General features: G+C 40.2%; 2 protein-coding genes across 2 annotated transcripts; one reads left to right on the top strand and one right to left on the bottom strand.

The window, feature by feature from the left end:
* Window positions 1–4,064: 4,064 nt before the first annotated feature.
* LOC149113996 (allatostatin-A receptor-like) lies at window positions 4,065–5,364 on the bottom strand (the record flags this gene model as incomplete). The annotated part of the gene is made up of 1 exon (XM_089286619.1): window positions 4,065–5,364. A coding segment is annotated over one exon (777 nt), but the record flags the coding sequence as incomplete, so codon positions are not given.
* Window positions 5,365–16,835: 11,471 nt separating this feature from the next.
* LOC149113995 (uncharacterized) lies at window positions 16,836–20,456 on the top strand. The gene has a single exon (XM_089286618.1). The coding sequence runs from the start codon at window positions 17,821–17,823 to the stop codon at window positions 19,585–19,587; it is 1,767 nt and encodes a 588-aa protein (XP_089142744.1). The 5' UTR covers window positions 16,836–17,820; the 3' UTR covers window positions 19,588–20,456.
* The last annotated feature ends 490 nt before the right edge of the window (window positions 20,457–20,946 follow it).

Genomic DNA, 20,946 nt, shown 5'->3' with positions numbered 1-20,946 from the left:
TGGAGTGGAGCCGTTTGGCGGTGCTATAGCAATTCTTTTTAAGAGGTCAATTGCATGGTTTCCGGACTTTGCGCGGTTATCTGCTTGTCGGTTCGCAGCGTTTGACACCTCAATCATGTGCTTATAATTTCTTTAGGCTCATTTCAGTATTGCAAAATATGTTTTAAGGACGATGCCTACTAAATACAAAGGTTTTTGCACCAGGTTAGGACCACGCGGAAAGAGTAGATCTTTGTAACGGCTATCGGAATCCACAAAGAAAAAAGGGGGTAGCCACGCATATTTTCGAGATAATTAGCCTTGAATCTCAACAAAAATGCTGACATCAGCATTTTTCTGAAAATAGAAGGAGAGGATATTTCTTCACAGATTTCTTTAGAATTCGCCTTTACAGACAGAAAAGCAAACACATTTATAAAGATCTGAAAACTACATGGTAAATGGTAACATATAAACCATTTTTGGTATGTTTTTAATAACAAAATCGTTCCAACAGCACTTTTAGCGTCTCTGAGAGCCTTTCTCTGTTTCAGCTAAAATACAGTCTAAATATCCTTTGCTCGCAACCAAAAACTAATCACGTGCTGAATAGGCTTGCCGCTTCCATTTCATAACATAAAATATAGGGGTAACCACGCGTTTTTTAAAGTTATTGATCCTTTTTGAAACTATTTACGGTGCCCGTTACATTTTTTCCTGTCACCTCCCCAATAAGTAAAACATTTGCGTATCTCGCACTTGTTTTGCGCGCGCACTACGCCATCTGCAGGTACATGTTTACAGATGGATTTCAGTATAATTTTCGACAGATAACAGCTAGTTTTTCAGCTGGAAGACGTTAACAGTTAGTGGTCAGCGACATGCTACTGTTCTGGTGTTCCTGGTTTAAGTACAGGTTCATTAAACTTGATCTGGTCACAGTAGGAAAATTTTGCTTTCAATTTAGTCGTGTACTTGGTAGCGTAGTTGATTGCGTCATGTCAACCCCGCGCGTGCGTGGCGCTTCAACCATGCCTTGCGTGATGCGCAGAACGTGTGCGCACTAACAAAAGTAGGCACTGTCCTTAAGCTCTCTAAGTAATGGCTCTGGAGGGACAAAGTTAAGTCTGAAATATTCCGTTAACATGTTGCTTACTTGCACTCTATATTATGATGCCCTGCCCAGCTATTTGATTAGCGCGATTAGAACTGTTTGCAAGTACCGAAAATGTAGCATCTTGACAGGTCTAATTACCTCATTGACTGATTTGTTACAGGCTTATCACCAAGGGCAGATAGGCAGATCAAAAACAAAGTCTACAGGCTCCCCTGTTTCCGCCCCGATCGCTTTGCTCTCCGAAATTTTTTTCCGTCCTCCCCGGGAGCCTGTTCGCAGGCTACCAAAATTCCGGAAAAAATTGTCAGCTATACACTGTAATAAAAACCTCTATTCAACGCACAGCTCTCAAGTCTCACGCATTGGGCATGAGACTCACGCTAACAAATTCAATCTTGCACTCTCACCCTTAAACTATTATTTCTCACGCATTTAAGATTCCTTGCCGCTTTAGTGAAGTTCGTTCATGATAAACTTTCTTTTATGATATAATTTCATCCTTGTTCGGTCAGTGATTAGACTGATAGCATGTAGAACAAGCGTTATAACATGTTAATTTGATTTCTAGATACATGTAAGTCAGAATGTTAAGAAAGAGTTGATATTGGTCCAATAAAAAGAAAATTCTGCGATCTAAACAGTTGCTTTTAAAGCATCACATTTCTGCTCAGAATGAAGGAAAACACGTTTTAGCTACTTCCATTTTTCAAAATTTCCTAGGGGAGCATGCCCCCACACCCCCGTAGCGGGGTGCCGCCTGCGGCGTCACAAACAACAGCTACGGCATCGAAGATCTCACTCTTTGCATGCCAATAAATTGACTTGGGAACTCTGTCAACGGCCACCACTATTAAGCGGCCGCAGTCAGCTTCTTGCCGTCCCTAGGGTGATTTTGTTTTGTTTTATACCAGTTGTCTTGTCTAGAGTGGCTGCTTTTAAAATAGATGTTCGACTGTGATCTACAGAAAAATAGTGGACTTTGTCATTATGTAACATCTGTCTGTAAAACTTCAGCTGTTCACAAAGATATGATTTCAGCAACAGACAGCTATTTAATTTATATCAAGAAGTAGAAGACGAACGCGCTCATAATCTTTGATTACTACTAGTTTTATATTAATTAAATCTGTTAGTAATCAGTAGTAATGCTAGTAACATGTTCAGCTGGCAGGTTTAATTGCTTTGGACAGATACTGAAATCAAGGCTGGGTTCTGACACGATAGTCCTTACCTTCTCCATAATTGAATCGCTGATTCCAAAGTGGTCCCAAAATATCGCTCGCTGTTTTGTCAACATGTTTTGGGACCACATCTTGTAGAATAACTGTAACATCTGTTGCTTCAGCACACATGTTTTTATCGCCTTTTGCCACGGTGAAGTTCATTCGTTCGCTTTCCCTCTACAAAATGTCGATCTGGATAAACATATTTCACCGCGCCGCTCAGAGTTGAACCCGCCGCCATTTTTAGTAAAGTTGTACCCAGGTCTTGACCGTCACATTTGTGGACGGTTACCAAGCTCGGTCGAAAAGTGGTCCCAAAGCGGGCCCCAAAGAGGCCCTCCTAAAAGATTTTTTGTGCGAGCCCAACCCGACGGGAGCCCGACGCCATGTTGGAATAGTAACCGAGCCCGACGCCATATTAGGAAGCTTAAGCAACCCACGTCACCAAACAAAACGTTTTAAAATGAGCAAAACAATAGCTGTGCACGTGCATTATAAATCTTTGTACATTTCTTGGCCGTGAAACGGACCAATATCTGCGTCGTCTACGGAACGTGGACGACGACGACTAATTTTTCGTATTTCCATTTGGAATTGAACGCCGTCGTTGCATATTTAGCTTAAGCACGTTTTTAGAGCCATTGGCATACAGTCGCGAATTTCGCTGGTAAAATATAAATTCCTTTTTACAAGGCGTCGCCCTCGACGTCGAAATAGCAACCGTGGAGTCAGCGCTAGCCTCGCTATCGTGTTTGCGCGCGTGCCTCGTGCCAGCCCGAATTTGCACGATCATTTATAATATATATATATATTTAATATATATATTTATAATATATATATAATATAATATATATATATATATATATATATATATATATATATATATATATATATATATATATATATATATATATATATATATATAACTGCAGACGGTGCTGTTTCGGCCTTCTGGGCCTCATCAGTGCAGTGCTGAAGACTGGGATGGAGGCTAAGCTTAAAAAGCCGCCCCAAACACTACACATGTGGTAGTATCTAAGCCATTACCAGAGTGCTTAAACTAGCGAGCTAGTGAGCATGCGTAATTGCAACAGTAACGACTCATCCCAGTAGAGTGCTCAAACTGGACATGAAAGCAGAGCTTTGTATACCAGCGAGCTTTATCTAACTACAGACAGTACTGTTTCGGCCTTTTGGGCCTCATCAGTGCAGTGCTGAAGACTGGGATGGAGGCTAAGCTTAAAAAGCCGCCCCAAACACTACACATGTGGTAGTATCTAAGCCATTACCAGAGTGCTCAAACTAGCGAGCTAGTGAGCATGCGTAATTGCAACAGTACAAATACAAAAGTATTTCGCTAGATCGAAGTGGAGTGGTTTCATATTATGTATGATAGCGATGCTAAATGAGTGGCTTAATAGAATTTATCACGTGACAAAGTGACGTCACTCATTTCTACAGAATCTTCAGAATACAAACAATAACTGCTTAAAAGTAGTCTTACATTGCTTATCAATCATACGTTAACGGTACTTTTTATGTGAAACTTATGGAGATTTCTTCCAGATGAGGTTTTAAACCACTTAGCTAAAACTTACATGAGGATTTTAAGGATTTTGTTTCCATGGCAACGCTGAAAAATATTTAAATTTCACCACTAAAAACTTTTAAGTACTTTTTTAATGCGTTGATCTCGCAGAATTTTCGGCAAACAGAAGCAGGAGATAATAAGTGATTCGCAACAATGACAGATCAAATTGTTTTTCAATTAATATCCGTCTGCCATCTTGTATCCGTCATCTTGGCTGCTAAAACACCATTATTCAAAAGTAAAATGTGGCAAAAGGGTTTGAAAATTAAAATTATTTTCCCTTTTAATTTAAAGCACTTATTGTGTAATTTAAAAAAATCGCTTGAATACTCCCTTATGTCGAAAAAGGACAAATATGTTTGCCTTCAATATTGCCTTCAAAAGAGAGCACAATTCGCGAAGTTGAGTAATTAACAAATAATGAAGCCTCGACTGTGCTCTGTTCTGTTGTAAAGCACGCAGGAAGCGATAGAGCACGAAAGACAAATTCCATATTTACAACAACCACGTCGTGATTATTTTAAAATTATTAAAGAAAATTCTGTTTGTCGCTACTGACAAGTAAGCGTCCAGAATCTTCAAGTTTTTTGTATTCATTCTCCGCAACCAGAAATGCGTCTGACAATGAAATCTCACAAAGCAGAGAACCGCTTGGGAATGCATAAATACTCCCCTGTTTAGACTGACGGGTTAGAGCTTTTTTTCCTGAAACGTTTCAAACCAGCCCTATACTCGCTGTTTGTCATCCAGTAAATCAAAGGATTGACACACGAATTAAACATGGCAACAATTCCTCCTGCACGTTGTAATGTACTACCAATCTGAGTGACGCCAAAAGGAGAAAGAACGTAAATGGTTTGAGCTGGAAGCCAACACAATGTCAAGGTTATTGAGGTCACGGCGCACATGCGCAGTAACGCTTTCTGCTGCGCTCTCTGTCGTTCACCATAGCATCTTGCCAATGGTGATGTCTTGAACAGCAGTGTGATATGGGCAAACGAGGCCCAAGTAATCAAACATGGAATATAAAACCCAGTCAGACAGTAGATAACTATCATGGCTTGAGTTCCCTTTTCTCCATACGGCGCTTCGACATAGGAACATTTACTTCCTGACAATTTCCACTCAAAAAATTTGTAGCTTTGCAGAAGACAAGTGGAAACCCAAATAGCCAGGATGCAAAGAAAGATCCTCTTTCGAGTGAAGTAGCGCTTGTGCATAATGGGTCGAAAAATACAGTACCACCTATCAATAGCCAGGCACGTGACCTTCAAAATGGAGATTGTTCCCAATGTGAACAGAACATGCCTACTACTGAGAACACGACAGAAGAGTTCACCGGCTAAACCGCGAGGAACTGGAAATGAGTCTATGCTGATAACATAGCCGGGAGTAAGAGGAATGAAGATACCTGTTGACAACAAAAACATTGCGTTATTATTCTTGGTGTTTATTGCAAAGAATTATTACAAAGGGGGGACAAAACACAAGGAGACTCAAGACACATCCTTGTAATTTAGCTGCGCAATCCAAGGCGTTCCTTTTCTTTTTTCCTTTGTTTTCAGCCTTACTCCTCTTACTCACGTCTTTTGTCAGCTTAAATGACGACATTTTGTGACCTGTGACGTAACCACCCTAAAAGGGTTTTCAATTTTATCGGAGATAGACCTCAAATTTTCAGCCCAAGGGCAAATTTTCATTTTTCCGTCGGTCCAGAAGTCTCAAAATAAGCTTAATTTAAGTCAAAAAACATTTTGGGTTCTTGTTTTTGAAAGAATTTTAACGCTTAATAAATGATTCCCGCTTCTTAGAACTCCTGCTTCCCGCCCTTTTCCCGCCCTTTTCTCTCCCGCCTTAAGCCCCCTATTGTCCCAGGCTCCCGCCCCCTGTTCTCCCCACTACAAATGTAACGCACGCAGTCGACTAACAGTTCAACGGCCAAAAGTTTAATCAATCGGTTCCTAACGTACAGCTTATTCGTACACGACTAGTCTACTCACACAAAAGTCATCTACATAACACGAGTCTTCTTTATATACTCCGCATTACGAGTTCATTACGCATTCAGTATTCGATATATAACCGTCTCTTACAACTTGTGCGAGCACATTTAAATATAATATTCGAACTTATTATCCAACTGCAGCGAATGCTGTCCAAATAACAGTAAAAATATTCAGCGATGTTGTACAGTTATTTGTACAGTAGAAAACCTGTTTGCCGTACAGGTTTTGCGTGCACGCAAAACTGTCACAGTCTCCCTCTTTCATTGATAAGTTTACTATGGCAGTTGGATAATAAATCTCCTATTAGATGTTTTGGTGTGTAATGTCGCGTTACTCGTTGTTTGTATTTTGACTCGCTCTACGGGCTCGTTAAAATACGGCACAACTCGTAAAAATATACAGCGATAAACATCTAATTAACAATTAGATTATGAGCTCGAGATTTCTATGAGGTGATAGTTGATGAGGCCGAAGGCCGAATCAACTATTGCCTCATAGAAATCGAGAGTGAATAATCTAATTGTTTTAGTAGAATTCTAACTTAAATTAACGCAAGTAATGGTTTCCGAATATTTTCGACACATTTTTTGAACTTTACAATTTAACAAAATCGCACGTTTTGAATTGTCCTCGGTAAATTTGCAGTTGTCTACGCGCGCGCACCGGTTTTTCAATATTTCCAGTTTTTAAAGTCAAGAATCCGTTTATGTCCTTCTTTTAGTCTTCTCGGAAATTTAATTATCCATTTAGATCTAAACGTTCTTTTAAAACTTCGGGAAAACGATAAAAACGTCGCATTTCGTGGACGACCGATAGCTACTGCATTCTAATGGTTGATAGTATACGAGTAGCTCAGCTAATCAGATTGCAGCATTTGCATTAGTATACTAGTACAATTCCACTAATAAGACTGAATTCCGTTCGCTGACTGGCTACGCTATTCACTATCTATTCTGTGATAGATAGTGAGTAGCGTAGCAGTGTGCGCTCACGGTCAACGAACTGATGGCCGCTTCGTTGCGTTTTCGAAGTGTCTGTGAAGAAGATTTATAGATAAAGTTTTGAACGACTAGTAGAATTATAGTAAGACAATTAAATGGTTCGCTCTCGATATCACGCGATAGAAATCTTGACCTCATAATCTAATTGCTTAATATACATTAGCTCGCCATCACTATATCTGTTCGTTACATTTCCCCCTTCCAATAAAAGTGATGCCTCCTCGCTTGGAGAGTCATTTTAAAACCAACAACGCTGTTTGACATATTCAACTACAACAACAACAACAACAACAACAACAACAACAATAAATGAGAGTCCATTAACTTATACAATCTTCCCCTTTCATTCGATGATATCTCTAATGTGTCTTTGAACTGTTCAAAATGTAACTATGAACCGTTCATGCAAAACGTCTTAATCAAAGTTAAATGTAACTCTTAACAAACGGCATTCAGTCTCAATAAAATCTGACTCTTAACTAATTTATAGACCAGCTCTGGCCAACTTCCAAAATCACTGAAATGTTCTGTTCGTGAAATGGTTTAAAGCGATCATAGTGCAAAAACTTTGGTTTTCACTTGGGATTCTTCTGGATCCGATACACCGCGTCTGTGACTCGCTTGACTCGCTCCGTGACTCTGCCAGGGACCGTCCCCTGAAGTTTACAACTTTGGGCTTCTGTCTTTCTTGCTCTTCTCCCCCTCTCGATAGGATTTTGCATGGTACCTATAAATGTTTCTGCATATAAATGTTTCTGTCGTTGGCTTGCGATGCTCAAATGGTCACGGACAAGCTGATGTACTGTTCCCACTTATTCCCAGAGATTCCAGGCATATTCGGTGTAATCTGGTGGTGTGACTGTTAGTGGAGGAGCATCGCACATTAGTGCACCGGTGCTCTCATGAATCGCTAAACGATAATCCATGGAAAAAAGAGGTATTAGCTGATCCTAGTTCCGCTGGTTTTCTTGGACACATTTGGATAACATAGCCTCCAATGTACGATTTAGTTGTTCCACCATCCCATCTGATTGTGGGTGCAAGGTTGTTTCCCCGAGTCTTCTCAATACCCAGTAGCCTGCAAACGTCCTTAAACAGCACTGATTCGAAGTTACGTCCTCGATTAGTATAAATTTGCAAGGGAACACCAATCCTGAAAATAACCTCAGTGAGCAAGAGATCTGTCACAATACCCGCGAATTCTTCAGGTATGACAAACACCTGCACCCATTTCGAGAAAAAAAATTAATCCATAACCACCAAACAAACAACAAACAACAACACTTTATTCGTTTTCCCATAATTTAAATGAAGTTTTTGTTTTCAATAATTGACATGAAATTCCTGTTTTGTTTCTTGCAGTGGTCCCAACACATCGGTTGCAAGCCTCTCAAGGGGTGCCCCACGTTGTAAAGTTTTAGTGGGGCTTGAAACTTTTTCTGCGGCTTTCTTCGAGATGAGCGCTTAAAGCTCTGGTCAGACTGATTCGCAAGTGGAAGCAAGTTGAAAACTTGGGTCTACTTGCGACTCCGTTTGGCCAGGCACTGTGCGCACTTGCTTTGACTTACGATTACTTGTGCTCACTTTAGTCATGATCAAACTTACACCCAAGTCAACAGAAGTTTAGTTAGATAGGCCCTTTATTTAAAAGTAAAATCTATAGTAAATTTTCAGGGTAGTGCATTTCTGTTCCCTGAAGCTATTGCCTCAGTAACATAGAATGCACAATAATAGGATATGTACAAAAATAAAAACATAAATATCGAAAAGTGACGTGCATTCGTTGTTGAAATGGTTTTTTTGCGACTTGGGTGTACTTGAGCGGAAACTTGCGATTCCGTTTTGCCACCCAGCGCAAATCTCTACGCAAGTTCAACTCGCGGCTATTTGCTACTACTTGCGAGTCCTTTTGGCCAGGGCTAAAGGTAGTTTCGGCACCACACCTTAACTTTGAGGCTGTTTCCATACCAATAGTATCGCTGCTTGACACGCTGTAGGGTCTTTTTCCCTCCCAGATGTCAGACTGTAACTGAGTCATGTAGAGACAATGACACATTCTCTTGAAGGCCCTTAGGAATACTGAACTGATTTTAAGCTTTGCTCTCCTTCCTTCAGGATAAGTCTCTCAAGCTTTGCCCAATAGCCGTTAAGCTCTTCTCTCGTTATTCCTTCTGTCCAGATTACGTTCCCAATTTCCATTCCTTGTGACTGCACCACAGAACGAATCATCCTCGGGTTTGTGCCGTGCTACAATTTTGTAGCAAAATCCACTCTCACCAAGACTGCAGGGTCGTCTAGACAAGGCGTCTGCATTTCCATGCTTACCTCACGAACGATACACCACTTCACAATCATAAGTACCCAGGATTTCTTACCATATTGCCATTTGCCCTTCCAAATCCTTGAAGCTCATCAGGCACTGCAAAGCTCCATGATCAGAAATGGCGTATCCCGTCTACCAGAACAAGTAACTCGCGACGTGTGAATAATTCCTGTCTGCTCTCCTCAATGCTCTACTGAAATGTATGCAATTACTTTCCGGATGCAATTTTGAATTTGCGAAAGGCCAGCCCCGATTATCAACCCACTTGCGTTCGGGTCCAAGATAAACATGTCAACAAGCGCTGGGTCTGCATGCATCGGAGCTCAGGCAAGATCCTCCTTTAAAGTACGTGCAGAAAGCCCTATCGCAGGTCTCCGACTATGCCGGCTTGGCGACGCAACGCAGTGACGTCATTATTCAAGGTTATTCCGGGTGTTTTTCGTCCAAGAGCAGAATGCTTGGAAAACATTTTAGTGATTCAAACCATGGAACCGATACTAGGGCTTATTGTGTTTATTGCTATTCCGCAATATGCATCGCGCAGAATGCCGCGACATATCCGGGACTTAAATGTAGAGTGAGCGCGAAATTTAATTATTAATTAGGCTGCCGATGGTTAAACAATAAAGAAAATGACCAGAAAATGGCCGACTACGCATACTTGTTTAGAGTTTACGTGCTTCATACTTGTGTTTCGTAGTGGTTATCATAGCGCTTTTGTAGATGAGACATTGATGGAATAAAGGAGACATTTTTTGAAATCTTACGAAAAGTGGATTTAGTCGTTTTCTTTTCCTGAATTTGGTCCATTTGAGGGAAAATATCGTATGAGGAAATATTTGGAGGAAGAATTTTACTCCTTCAAAGTGCCCTTCTTAACGGTTATCATACGGCTTTGAATGTATGTTGTTAAAGGAAGCTTTATGCCAAGTTTTAACGAAAAATAATGTTTCGAAGTGGTCGTTCTGCCAACTTTCGAACACTCGTAACGATCTTTCAGCCTTCGTTCACCTCGGAGACTAGAAGAACAATAGAGCGAAACTCTTTTGAATTTCCCGGCAGAATATTAATATATGCCAAGCTCCGCCTCCACAAACAATAGGACACACGCCGACGCTATAAGGCATTGAAATTGAGAGGTGATAAAATGTATCACTTAACCATCGTATTTATTTAAAGTAACGCTTTGCGCGAGTTGCAATAAACGAATTTTCAGCTTGTCATCTGTGCAAGAAATGCAGCGCGTTGATCGGGAGCTCTTTTTAGAGTTCATTGAATCCCCGGTTAACCCCACTTTCTTGCACATGTCAGGCAAAAATAATCTCAGAGAGATAAAAGAGTTAAAGGAAGCGAAGCAGAGTACTTCATCCTCAGCTGGTCTCAAAGAGATCATTTTTGATTTTCGTTGAAAGAAAGATCTCAGAGTGTTCGGAACGTCGTTTTAACATCACTTTACATGTAATTTCATCAACATAAGAAGTGTTCGGACGGCTCCCATGTGTTTTCAGTTAAGGATAAGTCTTCCACTGAATAAAATACTCTGCCTTGCCCCCTTGATTTCGTTGAGAGACTATGCGCTCAACTTCATAAATACCCATAACAACGGGCTTTTGCTTGGGTCGGTACTTATAACTGAGGCGACGATCATAAGCGTCATCAAATAGTGATGCGTAAAAGCCGAGCTGCTGTCTAGTACGCTTTGACATGTTACTCCAAAGAGGATTCTAATAACTGAATACTCGAACCTGGGCCTTTTAAATGTTTTGATCAATTAAAACGGTTCCAATTTTGAATAATTATCTCACACATGCAGTGGACAACAATGCTCACTCAGGCGTAAGACGCGCTGCGTGCCTTTGCTTTTTTGTTCGGCTCTGGATTTCAAACAGAAATGTCATTTATTTTCCTCTTCATCTTTCGAATAGATAAAGACCTGTGTTGTCTTTTAAGTCCTCGATCAACGACAGACTACGTGAACCGATCGAGTAAAAGACTACGTCTGATGAACTGCTTTGACCGGTCGAGTAAAAGAGGACAACGATAAAGTAGAAGAAAGTTTTATGCGCACCGTTCTTTCCATTTAGCAACGCTTTGGAAGAAGAATTTTTTGTGGGAGAACTTTTGGCTCCCGCGCTCAAACCATTTCGAGTGCGACATGTTAACAAAAAAAGTGAGAATGTCGCTGCACACGACTTTGTTGACAAAAGTCTTTGTGAAGAGCGCAGGCCGCCTTTAAATTAGAGCGTTTTTGTTAGCTTATTACACCTTGGGATTTACTTCACACATCAGACCGTTTGATTGACAGCCGCCGATTCATTGACGAGAGCAGTCGGAATTCCGACAGCTAATATTTGTAATTATTATTCCGCGCATTGAAAAACTGAGCACTGCAAGTAGATGTCGCGAAAGACAATAGAATTCTGCGCGATGGACCAAAAAAATCGTATTTTTTCTGACGAACATCTTAATGTAACAAATGTTCTTACAAATATCCCTGAGCAAATTTGAACAATTTGATAACGAAAAGGAAACTGAGTATTATTTGAACATCTCGGAAATTGTACATCAAAAGACAGCTTTTATTTCTCGTCACTTCTCGAGATAATTATCGCAATCAACCAGCTGCCCTTAGTTTCTAAAACTTTAACTTCATTTTAAATATTTAGAAACGCTGTTGATGTTGACGTAACTGATATCGGACCAAAGAAACTGGATGAGTTCCTTTTTGACATCATGTATGAACTGAGCCGTAACACACACGCTTCGTCTATAGATTCAAACGGAATAGTAAAAGTTAAATGCAGCATAAAGCTAAGAACTGAACTGCACAATCTATAACAATCTTGTGCAGACTTGACGATTTGTTCTCCTCTCAAGTGAACAATTATTTTGTTTTGTTGATGTGTTTTTCTACACAAGGCTGGACATGATTTGTATTTAATACTAGAATATTCTAACATGGCGTGATCTAGCTGAACTGACTTGTTTCAGTTCAAAAGCCGGGACTGTTAAATTCGTTTTTTATAAAGCTACAAACCTGTTAGTAGATCTGTGATTGCCAAAGAGAACAGAAGAATGTTGTGTGGTCTTTTCAACATGGCAGGCTTCTTCATCATAATCACACAGAACAGTGAGTTCAACAAAAACGACAGAACGGCTATTAATCCAAACATTCCGGCCATCCCTGCTTCGGCCTGAAGGCTCTGATCGTCTAAAGCTGGTGTCGACATTCCGTTGCTGGAATTATTTCACAGAGGCGAAAATGTACTCTGTGCGTCCAATTTCCACCTATCGCGCCTGAATAGAGTGCGGGTTTAATTTCTTTTTACTTTAGTGTTTTTCAAATTTAAGAACCAAAATATAAAACTAATATCGCAAAACACATTAAAGGCTCGTCAATTATGGCTTAACAAAGGTGTCTGGCTATATTGATAATGATAACTATTGCAACAAGCAGGAATTTGAATAACTAAGGAAACTGTGGTTTATATCTGCAAAGATTACTTCTCGCTGAGTAAGCGTCGTTAATAACTGTCCACCGACTCAGTTTTGTTGATTTGTTCTACTTGAAATCTTTCTTGAACCTGGTAAAAAACTAAAAACATAATTCCAATTATACTTTATTTCACGGCATAGATAGGAAGGAAAAACAAGTCCGCTAAGGTTTGTTTTGGCAAAACATTGTTGAAAAATAGAAGGAAAAAAAAAACTACATGGCGAAATACGTAAATGGCGGTACAGCTGAAAACCACAATTAACAAAAAATACATTTGTCTTTGTCGGTCAATCATTGATACTTGGTGCATAATCATTTGCACCTCGTTTAAGACAGTTTTCTCTAAAACATGCTTTGTCACTGCTTTACTTCTGTCGAAAGAAAAGGAGAAGAAAGAAAACGAAACACGAAAAATCGTTAAATAAAAAAGTTGCCTTACTGATCCTTGAGTTTAAATTTAAATAACGTCACCATGACATTAAGCTGGATGTTTGTACAACATACACCGAACCATACACCGTGGAAATTTAACTAACGTCAGTTTTTTATGCGTCTGTCCTCTTATTGATGATAAATTGCGTCATAACATTGTCAAAGTGGCTGTGGAACCACGAGCCGCAGGCTGGTGGTTCCGCATTAACCTTTGACAATGTCATGACGAAATTTATCATCAATAAGGGGACAGACACACAAAAAACTGAAGTCAATTTGCTTTTTACAATAACAAGACCCGAAAATGGTCAAATGCCGGGAATAAATGAGGGGAAAAGACGCCGTAAAGTTGCCTTAAACAAAGGTAAGTGAATTTTATTCAAAATGACGCGAATATTGTCAATAGCTTTTCTCGCTTTTTGATTGGCTACTTAAAAAGTCAATAAAATCTCATTGGTTTAAAAGTTGACAGTTTGACAGCTGAAAGTTGAACTTGAAAGCTTGCATAAATTAAAATTTTATCCGTCTGTACTCTTATTGATGATAAAAATGAGCCAATCAGCGTGCTAGAAATTAGACAGTTATTGTATAAACGTTTTTTGACGTCACAGTAACTGGTCAGTGGTCATCACCATCAGGCTGACTTGTGGTAGTTTGCGTGTCGTTTGCGTGGATAGCGAGCGGTACAGGGAAGTTATTTGTGTGGAGTAATGTGCAGTTTGCTGAATCGACAGCTGAATCGAGCTGACGAAGCGGGGATCGTGTTGCTTCAGTCGTCCGGTAGGGGTAGGAACGCCGAACGCCGAACTGCCAAATGCACTCTTTACTTGGGGATTAGTAGTTTCACTCATGTTTGCTTGGGGTTAGCTTTTGTTTGTTAAGGACACTATTATATTGCATATAGCCCTGTCCAACGGCCGTCGATAAAACCAGGAACATGGAACATTCCGGAACATCCCGGAACATTCCGGAACATCCCGGAACATTCCGGAACATCCCGGAACATTCCGGAACATCCTGGAACATTCCTGGTTTTATCGACGGCCCTGTCCAACAAATAAAAGCCAACCGCAAGCAAATATAAGTGAAACTAACCGCAAGCAAACAGGGCCGTCGATAAAACTTGGAACATGGAACATTCCGGAACATCCCGAAACATCGAATAATTATCATATGTGTATCCCTTATTATCCCGTGCAACCGTGCACGTGTTTTTAGTGAAAAAATCGAGTTTCAGATTCCAGTAAACCCAAGCCGTGTTAAAACGTCGGGTGCGAATATTGCCTGCAGTTTTGACAAGGTTGATGCGCTATATTATATCAGTTGTGTTTATGGGGATACTACGATGGCCTGTAAGGGACACCTCGATATTTTTCATCGCCACATAAAAAAAAAATTTGCTTTGGCGACTTAATAAATGAGCATAGCTTTCTTTTTTCTGTCTTTGAGTTATTGTCGATCGCGACTGATAAGTAGCCAATGTAACGGCTGTGTTTAGGGGATACACATATCACTGCGCCATGAAATAATTAGTGATATGTGTATCCCCTGCTCGAAGTTTTAGTCAGATATACAATCGAGTCGGTTGGAACTCAGTCTAAACTCCAGAAATCCTAAGCTGCTCCGTTGGGCGCGAATATTGTATTGAATTTGACAATACCTGGCGTTTGGTTCTTATAGATACATAGCGTATATAACGGCTGTGTTTATGGGGATGCACACATAACTACGTGATAAACAATCAGTGATATATGTGCGTTCTCAGCACGCTATGACAGCAATATGTAACTATTATGTCAGTTACTCACTCATCAAGTCTCAACTACAGTGCATTGTATCTACATAAAGCTTTACTGCTTAACTCCTTCGAAATGTCAATAAATCTCTTGTGTCACTTGAATGGACTCCTCAATATTTAAATTTTATTACACAAATGTACAATGTATGAATAGTACAGTAAACACCGTTTGCTCCTTACTTCCGGTCAACTCGGCCCCTTCTCAATGTACCTGAAAGGTTCGACTTCTTATCATAGTATTTGGTGACATCTCTATTGTCTCCTCCGAAGTCCCAGCAATACTTTCGATCAGATACAATACTCGTGTTTTGTCTCCAATGTGATAACTCTTTAGATGGATCCCACAAGATATGGTATTATAGTTCAATATTTGAGGAATAAGGAGTACCCAGCAGGCGCAAGCAAAACCGAAAAAGTCAGTTTTGAGGAGGTTTGCCAAGAAATTTGAGTTCGATGAAAAAGCTCAAGCGCTATCCTACTTGGACCAAGGTCAAATGGACACGGTTTAAGCGCATGGTAATGAAAGAAGATGAAAAATTGTCATTCTTCAAGTTTCGCCGGCCACGCTGGTCGAGACAACACTATTGAAAAGATTAAAGATCGCTTCTACTGGTCTGATTACTATAAGGAAACTGTTGAAATGGTGAGTGGTAAATGCGATTGTGAATACTGATTAGGTGTTAGTTCGTTACGTGACACTATGCTTAACACTCGCGCCTTACAATTTTACTTTGGGAGGGAGAGGGTGCGGACGATACAAAATGATACGGTAAGGGAAAATTTCACCAAAAAAACTCCAGCATGGGAGGAAGGGTGAGTTCTGTAACTGTTTTTTTCTTTTTCCACCCCAGCACATTTAAAAAAAAAATTATTCACATTAACGAAGATACTTCGAGCGAGAGCGGTGCGGTGGGGTGTGACCTTTGCAGTTTGACGCTTGAAATATAGAAACGAAGCGTCCTGTTTATACGTCAAATAAGTTTTTAGCAACAAACGTATTTGTTTTAGCATCAAACGTTTCGTACACAAATCTCCGCAATTTCAGAACACGCCAAGGAGTCGGGGCATTTACCCATTTGGGACAAAGACAAGTTTATTGATCGTGACCCTCACTGGTACACACGAAGGGTCAAGGAAGTTATCCATATAAGACTTCATCCAAATAACATCAATAGAGATAGTGGAATCGAAATTCCTGAAGCATGGATACCTGCAATCAGAAAGCACAATGTGGGGAAACTGGAAATACAACATTGATAGGAACTCAACTATATTTCACTTCGGTTCGACAGCGGTACAAAGATTGCGGTCATGTTGAGCGAGTTAGCGAGCGGGCACGAAAACGTGTTTTGTACTTTCACGAGTAGTGACGTAAGCAATGACGAGACTAAAATACAGTAACGACCGCTGACCGGAAATCACTCGAATTTAACAAATAGCTGATTAAACAAATAGAAACGAAATAAACGTTCAAAGTCACTGTTTAAACTATTTCACACACAACAGCTGGTCAGTTAGAATGCACACCTATGAGGGAACAGCGTCAAAAAGTCGGAATAATAATGAGGATCGAAATGCACCAATAGCAGCGAGCCAAGGTGCTACAAATAGCGACGCGCAACAATTGACCTCATCGCCTGATGAAGACTAGCAGTGTAACAGTAGAAACGTCGCGGTCTATATCTTAAAGTGACTCCATCGTGAAACAAACGAGTGAAAATTTATCTGTCCTAAGTTTTTAGTATTTTCTATTTTATTTATTCACTTTTTTACTTCTATCTTGACTTGTATTTTAAACTTTTAGCATCTTTTTTTGTTTGAGGACCTCCCTGGAAATCACTTTTAAGTGATGGGAGCATCCTCATCAACATTCCCCAAAATTGATGACAGCAGAGATTTTGGCTTTTAACACCATCTTTTTCGTCGATATTTTTTTGCCCGCCTTGTTGGCGTATTCCTTAATTTAGCAAGTTTTCAAATCATGATTGTAATTGATGCGACGCAAAAAATAATGGCTTTCTTGAAAAGCTACCGTTCCGCGAGTTTTACTGCTTTGTTCCTCTAATTGTTTAAGGAACAAACTTAGAAGACACCAATAGGAACTTGTTTTTAGTCCGAAATCAGTCCTAGGAACAACGATGTCTGAAATCGGAACAACGGGTTCCTTTTGTCTTAAACAAGAACACGAAGTTCCTTTTTTATTGCGAGTAAAGGGAACTCTTTGTTCCGTTTTTATCTTTTCAGGAACAAATGTTCCTTTTCGAATGGTTCCGATTTTGTCGAGTGTTCTCTTTTACACAATTCGCTCCCATTGACCAGCATAGTAAGTTCCGGAGTTCAATATTAAGGAACGATTGTTCCACTTTAGTCTTATCTTATTTGCAATTAGGAACGTGCTGTTCCTAATCGCTGCTTGTCGTTCCCAAATGTTTTAATTGGTCCCTTTCAAAAGCAATTTTGGTCCTTTTTTCTGCTGAAAGCATGGAAACAATAGTTTTGTTTCCAAACTGGAATTAGTTCCGCTTTAAGTTAAAGAGGAACTAGCATTCCGTTGTTTTATTTGAGTCACTTAATGGGAACGAGGGTTCCTATTTAGCGTTGGTGAACACGAACACAAGTTCCGAGGTTACTTTACCATTCTAACATGCGCGATCGAGGGCAAATTCAATTTCTAGCCTGGCTTGCCTGCTGCATGCTTAATCAGGTAAGGGCAGGTTGGGACAAGATGAGACCTGCCCCTTTGTTCCTTTGTTTGGTTTTATTGTGTGAGAAGCGGGCTAGATGGATAACAAGTCAGCTATTTATTATAAATACAGTAGTCTCGCGAGAAACTTCACATATCAGATATTAAAAGATGAACAAAAGAGGAGTGGAAATCGACTGGTCAAAGTTAGAAAACGCATCTCCTAAACCCAAACGACTTCACTTAGAAGAAGACGATTCTGATGGCCTTTTTCACTGTCCAGTGCAAGATTGCAATCATGATGGGTTTACAACGGCAAGAGGATGCAGAAAACACGCAAAGAACAAACATCGTTGGTACTTTTATTTCGACGAAAAGCCAGACATCACTCAGATTGAATCAGGCCAACAAAAAAGCAACAAAATGGAGGTCAGAGATCACAAGATTCCACCTAAATCTAGAAGAGTTGTCTCTTTTGCCATGTCAAGTGAAATCGCACAAGATTTCTTGTCCTGGCTCACCGGCAGTGGCGGAGGTTGTAAAAGTGATCGGCAAGCGCACCAAATTGTCAGCAAGTGTTTGAAGTTTCTTAAATTCTGTTGCGAAGAAGAGGAGGATCTTACATTTGAAATCGTTGACTTTAGTCTATGTTCGCCCAATCTACTTTTCAAATTTGTTGACATGATGCAAGACGAGTGGAATCTCGAGCACGCAGGGCGCATAGGCTATTTGGACGCCATTGCAGAATTAGGGGATTTCAGAAAAGTCAATGGAGCTTCGGAATCGGTATTAAGAGGATTATCTTCCACAGAGCTGTACTTAAAACGAGTCCGCAAGACCGTCTCCAAGATGATGCGATTACAATGGACGAGCGAACTCGATATCGAAGCCTTAGAAGCCAAGGGACACTGGGCTACGCTAGAAGAGCTCTTGGAAGTCGTAGGGCGTTATTTGCCGCGCTACGAAAGCGTGCTAAAATCATGCAAGGATGATCCAGGTACAATATCCCCACTAGACTTATCGTTTGCTACCAAATTTCTCGCCGTATATTTGTTTATCAAGGTCAAAGGATCGCGCCCGATGACATATCAATATTTAACTGTTGAGATGGTGAACAACGCTAAAACCAACGGCGGATTTGTCGACCAGAAAATGTTCAAAACAGCAGGAAAGTTTGGCTTCGATTCTCTTTACCTGACTGAGACTAGCATGCAAGTGTTAGATGGCTACATCAATCATATACGCCCTCTGCTCAAGCCGAACTGTGATTATGTTTTAGTGACGAGAAATGGAGGACAACACAACAAGCTAGGAGAGCTAATGAGTAAACTTGTCTTCGATGCAACAGGCAAGTACGTTCATCCGACTCGCTATCGACAAATAGTCGAAACCGCAAGCTGCAGGCAACTTAGTAGCAACGCGCAAAGCACAATATCCGAGGATCAGAAACACAGCTCTGTCGTGGCAAGGGTTCACTATCAAAAGCAACGATCGCGTGACGTCGCTAGTAAGGCACACAAATGTTTGAAAGAATTGCACGGTGACAGGGGAACAGAATTAGAAATGGAAGTGCGCTCGAGGCTTTCAGACCTGTCAAGCTCTTCGCAAGATCAAAATGCTGACAATAGTGACACTCCTTCTACCGACGAGGTCGAAGTGATCACGAAAAAACAACCCGAGCGTCTAGCAGGCGTGCCGAGACTAACACGCGAAGATGCTTTCAGGCCGAACGAAATTAGCGCGAGAAGAAAAAATGTGATGTTCTCTCCTGAAGAAGACAAATACCTAAAAGCTGGACTTAAAAAACACGGCTTCAGTCAATGGCAAGCGATCCTAAAAGACCCCGAATTTCGTTTTCAAAAGGTTAGGACAGCCAACTCTCTGCTGAGCCGGGCGGCAAGAAAATTCGGTTCACCTTCTAAATTATACGACCGATAAAAGGACTTTGAAAAAAAAAATCGTGGTGTGCTCTAGTTATCATTGGAACAAAACCAACTCAAACTGATATTATCCTCTTGAAATAGAAACAAGAAATGTTTTATAACGGCGTACTTTTCACCGAATTAACAACGGATAGATTCCAGTTATTACGATATTGTGAGTGTCGCAACTAATTTATGGGAGATTGTAGATAGTTTAATTAGTGGTACTGTTGGACTACTCTCGAACATTCACACAGGTATTTGTCTTTATTGAAGTTCTGATCACGAGGAAAATCAAACTCTTCTCACTGAGAAAATCGCTTGAAATTGATTCACGCAAGCTCTTGGCTTCATTCCAGTTCTGATACATTATTACAAAATGGAACTACTTCTGACTGGGAAAACAATAGATCAGTCTTTTCCACGACAAAGCTTTTCACTGATTCCCTGCGGAGGCTAAACCTTGACCTTTTGGCGAACACATTAGTCCGTACCGCGTAATCAAGCAACCAGATAGCATTTTTAACGTATTAAATCAACGGCTTTCTTTACGGCAAAAATACTCCAGATATATATTACTTTGTCCTTTTTATCTTCATTCAAAGCGTTTCTGCACCACAGGGTTTCCGATTTTTCGAATGCAACTAGTGTAGAAATCTAAAGGATGTTTTAAAGCATTTCCACATCTTAAATTCGATAAATATGTCAATTCTCTATGTAAACCGGAAAATCCGTCTTTTCCATCTCCAAAAAGAGAATAGATTGATGCTTGGGAACTTGCAGTATGGAGTGACTGCTCATAAAATCAGTATGCAAGACATTTAGATTTGATGGTGGAAAGGACGGATTTTCCGGATTTCCCGGAGAACTGACTTACAGTAATAAGGGGAAGTAATATAATACTTCTCTTTTTTACTGTAAGTATACTTACAGTAAAAATAGGAAGTATTATATTACTTCCCTTAATTACTGTAAGTCAGTTCTCCGGGAAATCCGGAAAATCCGTGTTTTCCAACTTCAGAAAGCAGAGTAGATTAATGCTTGGCAACTTACAGTATGAATTGACTGTTCATGAAATCATTAATGCAAGACACTTACATTTGACAGTGGAAACCACGGATTTTCCGGATATCCCGGGAAACTGACTTACAGTAATACTTCCCTTTCTACTGTAAGTATACTTACAGATATAAAGAGTAGTATTATATTACTTCCCTTAATTACTGTAAGTCAGTTCTCCGGGAAATCCGGGAAATCCGTCTTTTCCGACTTCAAAAAATAAAAGAGTTGATTGATGCTTGGGAACTTGCAAGATAACTTCTAATAGTAATCTTTTTTGATTGATGGCGGAAAAGATGGATTTCTCGGAATGACG

The sequence above is a fragment of the Orbicella faveolata genome, unplaced genomic scaffold (assembly GCF_042242905.1).
Source record: "Orbicella faveolata isolate gen_17 unplaced genomic scaffold, um_ofav_v1 contig_14, whole genome shotgun sequence".
Lineage (NCBI taxonomy): Eukaryota > Metazoa > Cnidaria > Anthozoa > Scleractinia > Merulinidae > Orbicella > Orbicella faveolata.
The sequence above is the reverse complement of the archived record's forward strand: the minus strand, read 5'-3'. Positions and strand labels throughout refer to the sequence as shown.

Excerpts from the sequence above, each read along its gene's own strand:
- LOC149113995 (XM_089286618.1), top strand. The coding sequence starts at position 17,821 with ATGAACAAAAGAGGAGTGGAAATCGACTGGTCAAAGTTAGAAAACGCA.